An 11,684-nucleotide genomic window follows, 5' to 3' on the forward strand; every position below is an offset into this window, starting at 1 on the left:
TAAAAATTTTAACGTATGCTATAAATAGCGCACGTTTTAACGCACTTTAGTGAATCGGCTCTATGGTCTTTTTAGCACAAAACAAACATGAATCATGGGAATGACTTACCAGTTAGCAGAGGGAGAAAAAAGAAAAGGAGAAATTGTAGACAAAGAGTCTTATTTACTAGATAGGTGTTAATTTACACAAATGCATTTACCTATAGCAACCAATTAGATGTTGGCTTTCATTTTTTAAATTGTATTTGACTAATCAAAACGAAATGGTCACTATAGGTAAAGTACTGGTTTCGTTTAGCGCCTATTATAGTAAATCAGCCACAAAATTTATATTCTAAATGAAGGGTACTGACCTAGGGAATGCTTATTTATAGTATTTTTTAAGAGAATAAAGGATTTGCTTTTAAGGACAGGAAAGTGGTGTGCTACAATAAATAGCCCTTGCAGAACTGTTGTCTATTATACTGTTAAGATGTTATTACATTCATGAATTTGATTAGAGAAGCTATTAAAAAAACTTACATGAATAGATTTAACTGTGTCGTAAAACCAAATATAGAAAGTGTCTTTGATGTAATTTTGGCTTCAAACTTTTTGAAACGGAATGATACCATTTTGGAAATAAAAAATAGAATATATCTCCCAAACAATTCCTGTGATTCATTATTGTTTATTGTGTCAAAGCATATACCATTTTACTGCAATTTAAAAGCAGAAGTTTGAAGAATGTGTTTTCTTTATTTAGTCTCATCCCTACAGGCATTTGTAATAGAATTCACATGTTAAAAAGCACCATCCTGTATGCTGTTTGCTCTGCTTTAAGCACATAATGTTTATTGCAAAAAACATCTTAGTTTGAGCATAACCCCTGCTGATGTAAGGTTAATATAGCCTTCAATGTAAAGGCATAAGCACCACTCAAAACACTGAAGCATTTAGTGAAGTTCATAAACATACAAGACTTAAAAGGAGCGCATTTACAGAACATAAGATTATATGAAACCTTTAAACCTTTCCCTGGCAGGGGATACTTCTTCCTGATTATTTAAGCCAAATGTGCAAATACTGTTTTTAGAATGTTTAAGTTCATGTAAAAAAAACATCCTTGAAATCTCAATAATAAACTCTTTTTAAATTATTTTTATCTAGCATAAATGAATGGTTCTTTCGGCAATTCATTTGGACAAATTTAGCAGAACTGGTCAAAACCAGTATACTGGATGTACTGTACACCCTCATATTGCTAGGAAGGCACATAAGGTTAAGGCTAAAACTAAAATAAAGGACTGATCTGAGCTAGCCAACGTAAATTAAATTTGGGATTTTCTGAAAGTTGTGAAAAAAGATGCAATTTTATTTATTTTGTGACAAAACTGCAACAATTCATCTAAAACCTGTTAAGATCATGTAGAAGTCAATAGCAGATGTGGTTCTTCCCAGGGTTGGACTGGGGGGGGTGCAGGGCCCCCGGGGCTACTGTCCCAGGGGACCCACACTCCCCAAGGTGCCCCTGCTGGGCGCATCCCCTGACGAGCTCCGTCCCCCAACACGCCCCCCTAACCCCCCACATTCTGAATTTATTTGAAGTCAGAAAAATTTGAGTTTTAGTAAATCTGCCTCCAAGGGGCAGATTAAACAAAATGTGAGATTAGAGTTTACAATAGAAAAAATTCACCTGCTTTCTATTCATTCCTATGGGAATAAAAGAGTATTTATCACTGCGTTAAAGTTAGAGCTCACCATTTAATAAATACTTATAAAAATCCCATAAAAACATATATAATCTTTTGTTCTTTTTCTCTTAAAAGCTACTTGCACAAGACTGGCCATTTGGAGTTGAAATATGTAAACTAGTTCCATTCTTGCAAAAGGCTACAGTGGGAATCACTATGCTGAGTCTCTGTGCCCTTAGCATAGACAGGTAAGCTTTAATGGTATTCTATATTTTCTCCTATGAAAAAATGTTAAATTTGTCAAATAAACTAAGCATCAATTAGAGTTTGGCTTTGTATAATATTATCTACTCAAGCCATTAAATAAGGTTAATTGCTCATGGAAAATTTTGATTGCCATGACAACCAAAGCATTTTGACTAGATAATTTTCCCCACCACTGTAGCTCAATAGTAGTGGTTCCTCAGCTTGTTTTATTCAGAGTAACCTAAATCTACATGGGTACAAGTTCTTACCTCAAGGTCATCCCAATCTTTTCTCAAGATTTTTTCTGTAGGCATGCCTAGAAATCAGTGATACTTTTATATTATTCCAGTACATGAGGAGTAGTACCTGGCAAGCAATACCAGTCAAGAGCATGAATGGCCTGTAGTGCATTGTGCTGTATGAAATTGGGTATAGATTTGCAGTAGGAAAGGTTAATCTTTAATCTCTAGTGCAGTTTTGGTCTTTAGTACTTAAAAGGGTTATAAATAAATAACATTATGAAGAAAAGCTGGCCAAGTTGGGTCTGTTTACTCTGGAGATGTGCTTAATGGGGAACATAATAACTGTATAAACATACAAGGGAGGCATACAATTAACTTTCTGATGCTTTGTGCACAAGGACAAATTAGAAGAAAGAAAGTTTCATTTTTACATGCTTTCCTTTAGTAGTATTCATGTTAGATCCAATGACCAGTTTGTGTTCACTGTATGGCTTTTATTGAACTTGTTACAATTCATAAATAGTCCCCCAGAAGGGACATGACCCAGGCAGTGAAACTGAATGACATGTTCTTCATGCAGGTATCGGGCTGTTGCCTCCTGGGCTCATGTTAAAACCACTGGAGTTTCAAAATGGATTGCAGTGGAGATTGCTTTTATCTGGCTTGTATCCTCTGCTCTGGCAATACCTGAAGTGATTGGTTATGATTTGATTGTAACAAACTATAGAGGGGAACTGCTCCAAACCTGTATGCTTCATCCTATACAAACATCAGCATTTATGAGGGTAAGTTTAATCTGCTTTCTTTTCCTTATTAAAGAACATGTCAGTATTTACTTAGGTTCAAAGGTTCATTAATCATGCGCAAAAATATAGCACCAGTATATGTAAAAGTAGCATGCTTACCCATCCATCTCATGAGATTTAGTCGCTAATAACAAGTTAGAATTTTTGCTGCAATTAAAACTTATAAATTGGAATGAGGACTCTCAAAACTCGAATGTTCTATACTTAGTAAGTGTGAAAATTTTGAAAAACTCAAATGTAAAACTTTGGCATCTGAAGTTCGGGTGAGTTCCCTAGTATGGGAACCACCAGGTGTTATGTGAGCGCAGGAGCTGTAACAAACACACTAGAGTATTGCAACTTAACCATACAAGCTACTTAAAGGTGACCCTAGAAGAAACTATGCAGCAGGGCAGTTTGGTCAGTTTTGGCCATTTGGCTAAAAAATTGCTGTATGTATGATCTTCTTAAAACGGCACACATCAGAACTTTCTTTGACCACATAAAATCACAGTCAGTCTGGTCAGATGGAAATTAAGACCTGCATGCTTACTGGCAACACTTCCCATTCTTGCATTAACCACAAGATAAGCAGAGGCTTCAGTTGCAGCTAGTATTAAGAATAATTGTCATTAAAATCACGTAATTTATTGTCCAAGGCTTGTAATAAGTAATATGCCATTTACTTCTTTTCCCAGTTTTATAAAACGTACAAGGATATGTGGCTATTTAGCTTCTATTTCTGCTTACCTTTGGTTTTGACGGCAGTCTTCTACACCCTGATGACATTTGAGCTATTCAGAAAGAAAAATGGAATGGCACTTGCAATTACTGACACCTTACGACAGGTACAAAAATGATGTGTTTTTAAATTGTACATTAACATTCTGTTGGAAAAAAACTGCACCATTCTGAGGTACTTCTGTGCTGGCAATCCTCTGCTTCTTTTTTCTTGCTGGCCGCGTGAAAAGCCAATCTTTAACAAAAAAGCCACTTTTTCACTCTACTGCCCTCAAGTGAATTGAACCTTTCCTTTTTCTTTAATAAACTTAGTATTAGTAAATTACAAAGGTACCTGGGCTTTCAAAAAAAATCTCTATTCTGCTATGGTGTACTAAATAAGCAAACACTTTGAAGCAGATTTACTGACCTTTGACCATTGGCCAACCGAGTGAGTTTCTCAGGAGGGTATTTGACAAAAATAAAAAGATTGGCAACTAATACCTGTCAAACTTGAATTTTTTTCAAAACCCACTTGTGGAAAAAGACACCCATTTTTTTGTTTTTTATCAGTCAGTTGATCTACCACGAATGGTCAAAAGTTAGTAAATTGCCCCTAAAAAGGACAATGTATAAATTCATAGAGGAATTTACATGTTTTCTGTGGCTCACATATAAACAAAACAGTCCTATATATACAACTTTATAAATGCAAGACAAATACATATAAGCTACAATGCTGCACAAAAGGTAGATCATCATCCAGCAGTAGAGTAATTGTAGATCTCAAGAGCAGAGCATTCTCCAAAAACAGCCGTATCATATCACCATCAAGCTTTCTTACTGTTATTCTGTTTTTAAAATTTTTTTTTTTTTTTGCCAAATGGAAAAAGAATAATATACATTTTATAAGTCAGATTAAATTAAATTACATTTCCTATAGAAATACAATTCTAACAACAGCTGTAGATCTTGAGTTGAGTAATTATATAGAGCCATCTACTGATTTAGATTGATATTACAGCAGATTTATTTATGGGATTCTCTTACAAATGGTGGTATGGGGTGTATTTTAGACATCAATGATTCAATCTCAACTAGACACTAGATTTAATTTACTCTTCCTAGTTAGAAAAATACCTATGACTCCTAAAATACAAACTTAAATAACATTTTTAAAATAAATAGTGACATTTATAATGCATTTTTCATTTATTTCAGAGACGGGAGATTGCAAAGATGGTCTTTTATCTTGTGCTTGTATATGCTGTTTGCTGGCTTCCTCTGCACCTCAGTCGGATTTTAAAATTCACATTTTATGATGAAAAGGATGCTAAGAGGTGTGACTTTCTAAGGTAAACTATTTATTCTGATTCTGCCGTACATCATTCTCTGTTGTGTAATACGTTTTCTTCTTTTTTTTTTTTTGATTCTTTTTCATTAATTCATTACTGAAACTTGTGCTGATTGAGTTACCATACCTGCTTTTATGACAGTGTTAGTAGCTGCTACTTATAATATTGTTTCCTGTAAAAAAAAAAATGCAAACTATTGTCAGCATCTCTTCTAGCAACCCCTTCACCACTGACCAACACCATGCCACCGCTGATCTGACATCCAACATCTGCCGATCATCTCTCCTGCTGGCCCCACCATGTCTCTTTCTCACCAACTGCCAGAGCTGCTCTCTAGTGCTGCGTCCGCCACTTGTCTATCCTAGCTTTTCCCCCAAGCTTCTGTTTCACTGCCTGGGTCATGTCCCTTCTGGGGGACTATTTATGACATGTAACAAGTTCAATAAAAGCCATACAGCCATACAGTGGCCATACAAACTGGTCATTGGATCTAACATGAATACTACTAAAGGAAAGCATGTGGAGCATTTAAGGGAACCTGTCACCTTAAGAAGCAATTCCAAATTCCATTTTATTATGTTAGTTTTTTGTTAGTCTTGTTTCCTTCAGTCTTGCAAGTACACAGCAAGCAGGCAGCTGCCATATTTAAACAATGTTATCAAGAGAAGCTTTGCATCATCCCAAAATCTTGTTTATGCTCCACAGTATGGCACCTGATACCCATGCCCATGTACAGGATACATAAATGCAATGACATCTAGGAAATTATGAATGGAAAGTGAAGGTAATTGCCTGCCCCGCCTGAGGCATAGAGGAGGGGCAGGCAATATGTGATCAACAGCTGAGATCTTTAAATACATGTATAACAGGTATGGGAAAAAAATGGATTTCATGTTTAATTTGTAAAGGACTTTTTTTATACAGCTTTTAATGTGTGGGTGACAGGTCCCCTTTAAAATTGTGTTCCACTTCACTACTCCAATCTACTTTAAACAGTTTGTGCTAATTACATCCCCTTTTTCCTGTTCCTTAATGAAACTTCATTTTTCAAAGTAATTCCATTATATACAAACAGTAGTACAAAAGATTATAATTCCTTCATGCTGAATTTTTTTAGATAAACCATAACATAATATAACATTATATGTAAAATGAGTAATTGCAATAGTTATAATGTAATATTTTGGTAAACTCTTTCACAATAAAGCAATAAAGCATATCTGTACTTTTCTTTTTTTGCCATTCCAGTTTCCTGTTACTGTTGGATTACATTGGTATAAACATGGCTAATTTGAATTCATGTATCAATCCAATAGCTCTCTACTTGGTGAGCACAAAGTTTAGAAATTGCTTCAAGGTATGTTGCAAGTATATCAAGTTTTTTAGTACTAATTATTTTCATTTACTTTTCTTCCATTCTTTTTTTGCTTGTAATAATGGGTTGTTCAATAATGACCAGTTTAATTAAACAGCACAGAGTACTAACTGGTCACTGGTTCTGAAATGGCTACTATTAAAGCAAAGCATGTGAGCCATTCACATTGTGTCCCGCTTCACAGTACAAAGAAGTACTGTAAGATATAGCTTAGAAATGAATTTGTCAGCCTGATTCCCTCAGTACATTACTGAACAATAATGGGATTGGTAGTATTTGTCAAGAAAAGACTGTGTGTCAGTCATATTAAATAGTGATCTGCAGACAGCTACTGTATTATGCATTTGATGCATCCAACTGAATTCAATAAGAAATTATAAAAGATCTGTTTTATGAGTGTCTGCAACAAGAGTAATATCATTCTTGACACTCATAAAACTGAAGCTGCCATTTTCCTTTTGAAAAATTAGCAGTTATGTCATGCTTTGTGTCTGTGATTCTATCTGTAACAAGGCTTCAAGTCCCAGAATTCACAATTCTTATACTTGTTGTTTGGGACACTTATTTATTTTGCCTGTGCTCCCCTTCTGATAATCTTTACTCATAAATAAATTAAATTGTGGTATAAATATATATCTTTAGGTGGTGTTTGTGTGTTTCAGCCATATTTTGCATTAACTATAATGGAGAATTGTAGAAATAAATTAAATAGTTAAAATGGCAGGTCTTTGGGTCACAACTTCAGCTAATACCATTTTAAATCTCCTTTGTTTTGAATAACTAAGGATAAAATAACAATTTCAAGACCTTAAGCAGATAATAAGGGAATTAAAGGAGAACTTTTGAAACCCCTTACTGATTTCCTTCTCTTTTTTTTTCAAAATGACCTCAACACTTCAATATGGCTGAACTAACACTTCACAGTATAATATGTTTTTACCCATTTTAATTATATTTTCTTTCATTTTTTCATTCTTTTGTCTTTACTAGTCTTGTTTGTTCTGCTGCTGCCAGTCTAAAGAGATGCTGAGCTTGGAAGAAAAGCATTCTTGCATGAAGTTTAAAGGTCACGATCACGGATATGACAACTTTCACTCCATTAGCAAAGACAGCTCATCATGAAACAAAAGATGCTTTAATGCTTCTGCTTGTTTATTTCATTAATTCACATTGTTAAACTTATTAGGATATTCCAGTAAAATAAGCTGTTGGACATTTTAGGACAGTTGTTACCAAACACTGAAGACATTAAGTAGCCTATTTATTATGCTGTGTAAGATCAAATTCAGCAAAAAAATGGTGGAAAAAGCTGTGTAAAATAGAGTTTGCCGTCCGAACACCAGATTTTACGGCATTATTTTACATAAGTTCTGGCAAAAGAAAAAATGCATAAAAAATTAGGCTGATTTTACACCGTTTTTTTACACACGAAGCCTAGCGATGTGTGCCAAATTTTGTCGCCATTTTCTACACTGCATAATAAATGTGCCTCTTAGTGAATGAAAGTTTCTGCCTGTAGGTCCTCACATAGTGATTCCTAGTCTTTTCTGTAGGTGAAGTACTGTTCCAATTTTTTGGAACAAGGAAAATTGGAAGTGGAAGAAATGTCATAATTAATCAAACTTAAGGTATCCATACACTTTAAGATCTGCTCATTTGGCAAGGTCACGAAAGGTGCGGATCTTCTCCTGATATTCTCACCTAAGGAGGGCGATATCGGGCTGATTTGATCACGTTAAACCGGTGGGCATAGGTGCCATCGAACAGAGGACTGCATCAATGACCTGATACGACCCCCAATCTGAAGGAAAATCAAACCTGCCCATTTGAGATCTGCCCAAGTTTAGGCCAGATCTTGGTTGGTTAGACCTGTTGTGGCTGCCCATACACGGGCAGATAAGCTGCCTAATCTGTCTAATGACCCAAATCTGCAGGTAAAATCTGACCATGTATGGCCACCCCAAGCAAGAAATGATGTGGGATGTTCAAAAACATTGTGAAAGCCCCTAATTAGTAAACCTTATACAGCAGAAGCTTTATCACCAAAATCAAAACATTACAATTATCAAATGTTGGAGAGTTTTTAAGTTAAAAAGATGGACTGTTACTGGTAGATTTACAAGTTCTTGTTAACCATCCTTAAAATAAATCGAACCACCCACTGTACCATAGAAAAACTGTCCCTAAAGAATTTACATTCAGCTAGCTTGAACGAAGGTATAATTTGATATTTAATACTCATTGCCAACAAGCTTTCTGCATACATTAGTCTGGCCTAAATTGACAACATTCATTTTTAATACATGTAATATAAAAACAAATTTGTTTGCAGAATAAATGTTTATGCATTTATATAAACACCTGTTTTATATATTACTGCACAAAACCAGAAATTTAATCTTCTGTATTTCTTTAGAAAATGTTATCATAATTATAAATATAGCAAACTTAATTGCCCTAGGATATGTTGCCAAGCAACCACAATCCAGGTCATTTATTTACTGTATATATAATATGTAATAAAGACATTCCATAACTGGTTTAAACAAAAAAGTAAATGGAACTTTTTGCAGATATTTAATTTACTATTATAAAAATATATGTGTACCCTTCAACACAATAGAGGGTTTATATCTATTTAATTTAAGATATATATTATAATAGCACTGTTTCAGTATGACAGGAAGTCCAAAGAACATTCTTTATGAAAAAGTTTTAGTTAATTAAAAAAGAAAAGTTAAGCTAAGAGGACATTATATTACAACTGTATTTAAGAATATAAAGTTACTAGAAGGTGGCTGTTAAGTGTATCATTATTAAAAATACAAATTTAGATGGAAATAAATCCATTTTATACTCAAAACGGGTGAACAATAAACATGTACATTTATGAAAACCAGTGTTTTGTTTAATAAAGAGACATACATTGTATATTATTTTATTATATATAATAAAAAATTCAAGAAAATATGTGGTTTTGCTTGGAGTCACTATTTATAAACGCTTGATTCTTTTCAAAAAGAGTTAAACGGAATCTATATTTTATATACAGGTATGGGACCTGTTATCCAGAATGCCCATAACTTAAGTCTTCTAAAAATAATTTAAACATTAAATAAACCCAATAGGATTGTTTTGCCTCCAATAAGGAGTAATTGTATATTGTAATTGCGATCAAGTCAGATATTTTATTGTTACAGAGAAAAAGGAAATCATATTTACAAATATTAATTATTTTATTTAAATGGAGTCTGTAGGACATGGCCTTCCCATAATTTAGAGCTTTCTGGATAATGTGTTTCCAGGTTATGGATCCCAAACCCCTATGTAAGTTTAGTCCATAGTTTTGAGCTTCTTTCCTAATGTAGAGTAAATAGAGAAATGCCAGCTGATAACAAGAAAATGTGAAGGAAAAACTGTATATTTTTAATTTAATAAAAGAGCCTCCAGGTATATAAGCTTGAAAAAATGTAAATGGTTAATAAGGCATAAATGCCTTCACATTGTGTTAAAAAGTGTGTGTTACCACAAATCCAACCATTAAGTAAAGGAAAACTATACCCCCAAGAATGAATACTTCACCAACAGATATATATATATATCTCCATTGACGGCACTCACAATTTCCATCACTTGTGCTGGGTGATACTTTTACACATCCTCATTATGGAAAAAGATTTCGGACACAATATAGACTAACATGTCTTATTATGTTGGGAAATGTGTCACATTGTTTAGACTCCATTTGAACAATCATAGGTCAACTATATGGTCGGCTCTAGCAACAGGCAAAGCTAACACTCCCTTGGCAAGATACTTCTTGTTATTGAAACATTCTCTTTGGACTTTACGAGCAATTCTGATTGATTATGTACCAGTGAGAGGTGATGACAGAGTCAAAAAACTTTTACAAAAGGAGGCAAGATGGATACACACACTTGGCACGTTGACCCCCCTGTGGATTAGATGAAATACAATCGTTATCATGATTTTTTATAAATTGAACCAGTTACCCTTATCAATTTTAGTTGTGCATAGTACTATATGTATTTAAATTTAATTTTACTATTTTGGGGAATTGGCATGTATTTATGGTGAGATCCATGCATTATGGAGTTATTTGGACCTATTGCCATTGACATAGTTATACCAGATCTATAGGGAATATTGAGTTAATTCTATATATGGAATTATTCAGGTAATATGTTTGGAAAATGTAGATGAACTGTATTATTGTTCGTAGGTGCTACTAAGTCAACTGAGTTTAACTGTAGACCCCTTGGCAGTTTATTATAATATCTATTCTATTTACCATAAATACTCGAGTATAAGCCGATCCGAATATAAGCCGAGGTACCTAATTTTACCTAAGAAAACTGGAAAAACTTATTGACTCGAGTATAAGCCTAGGGTGGGAAAAGCAGCAGCTACTGCTAAGTTTCAATAATCAAAATAAAATACCAATAAAATTACACTAAATATTTAATTCAAAGAAAAACAGTAAATTAGCTCTGTATGTGGAGAAGAGGGTCAACAAAAACAATATGGTATCAACAATGATAACTTACAAGTACTACCCCCTTAGCTCAATCAGCAACCAAGCTAAAACACAAAGAGTTAAAATCCTTCAAAACTATATATAGTTTATATAGAATATAAAGTGCAATGTCTAGTGCAGAATGGGACAGGTGAGGATGGTAGATGAAGATGAATTTGAGAGCGAGCCAGGGCACTGGAGGGTCTGATTGCAGGTGGCCTAATTTGCACACAAAGGACAGAGGGTGCTAGTCTGGAGGGACCCATGGCACCCGAGGGTGACTTTTTCAGCACATTTTGGGTGCTGAAAAACTAGGCTTATACTCGAGTATATACAGTATTCTATTTTTAAACTCACAGTATAGTTATGCGCTTTTAGATGACTTTTTATTTACTATTGGGTTTTTTATAATTAATTGGTTGCGTTTATGCTGCCCTTACATGGAATAGTAATATGCTGGGATCCACTGATTGCTATTTTAAATTGATCATGTTCACTGATTGGTTGTTTGCAATATTTAAACACTTTGAGCACTTCCTGTTATTTATCCTGTGGACGATTCCTGGTGGATTAAAAGGCATAGATATGAGTGTGGAACAATAAATAATTTTTTGATTTTTTGAACTGATACCTTGCTGTGAGTGCTTTCAACTGTATATATATTTAACCATACCTCCCAACTGTCCCGACAGTCTGCAAAGTCCAAATACTGATGCAAGCAAAAACTGATGTCCATTTATATAAATAGTTA

At 34.3% G+C, this 11,684-nt stretch overlaps 1 protein-coding gene across 4 annotated transcripts in view; it reads left to right on the forward strand.

Moving 5' to 3' along the window:
• ednrb (endothelin receptor type B) overlaps window positions 1–9,364 on the forward strand; it is a 51,392-nt gene extending 42,028 nt beyond the window's left edge. For 2 of the 4 annotated variants that reach the window (XM_012957268.3, NM_001079008.1), the window contains 6 exon segments: window positions 1,809–1,921; window positions 2,742–2,946; window positions 3,645–3,794; window positions 4,888–5,021; window positions 6,270–6,378; window positions 7,387–9,364. In XM_012957268.3, coding sequence (XP_012812722.1) covers window positions 1,809–1,921; window positions 2,742–2,946; window positions 3,645–3,794; window positions 4,888–5,021; window positions 6,270–6,378; window positions 7,387–7,518 — 843 coding nt within the window. In that variant the 3' untranslated portion in view covers window positions 7,519–9,364. 4 annotated transcript variants of the gene reach the window in all.
• Window positions 9,365–11,684: the final 2,320 nt, after the last annotated feature.

Source organism: Xenopus tropicalis, chromosome 2 (assembly GCF_000004195.4).
Source record: "Xenopus tropicalis strain Nigerian chromosome 2, UCB_Xtro_10.0, whole genome shotgun sequence".
Lineage (NCBI taxonomy): Eukaryota > Metazoa > Chordata > Amphibia > Anura > Pipidae > Xenopus > Xenopus tropicalis.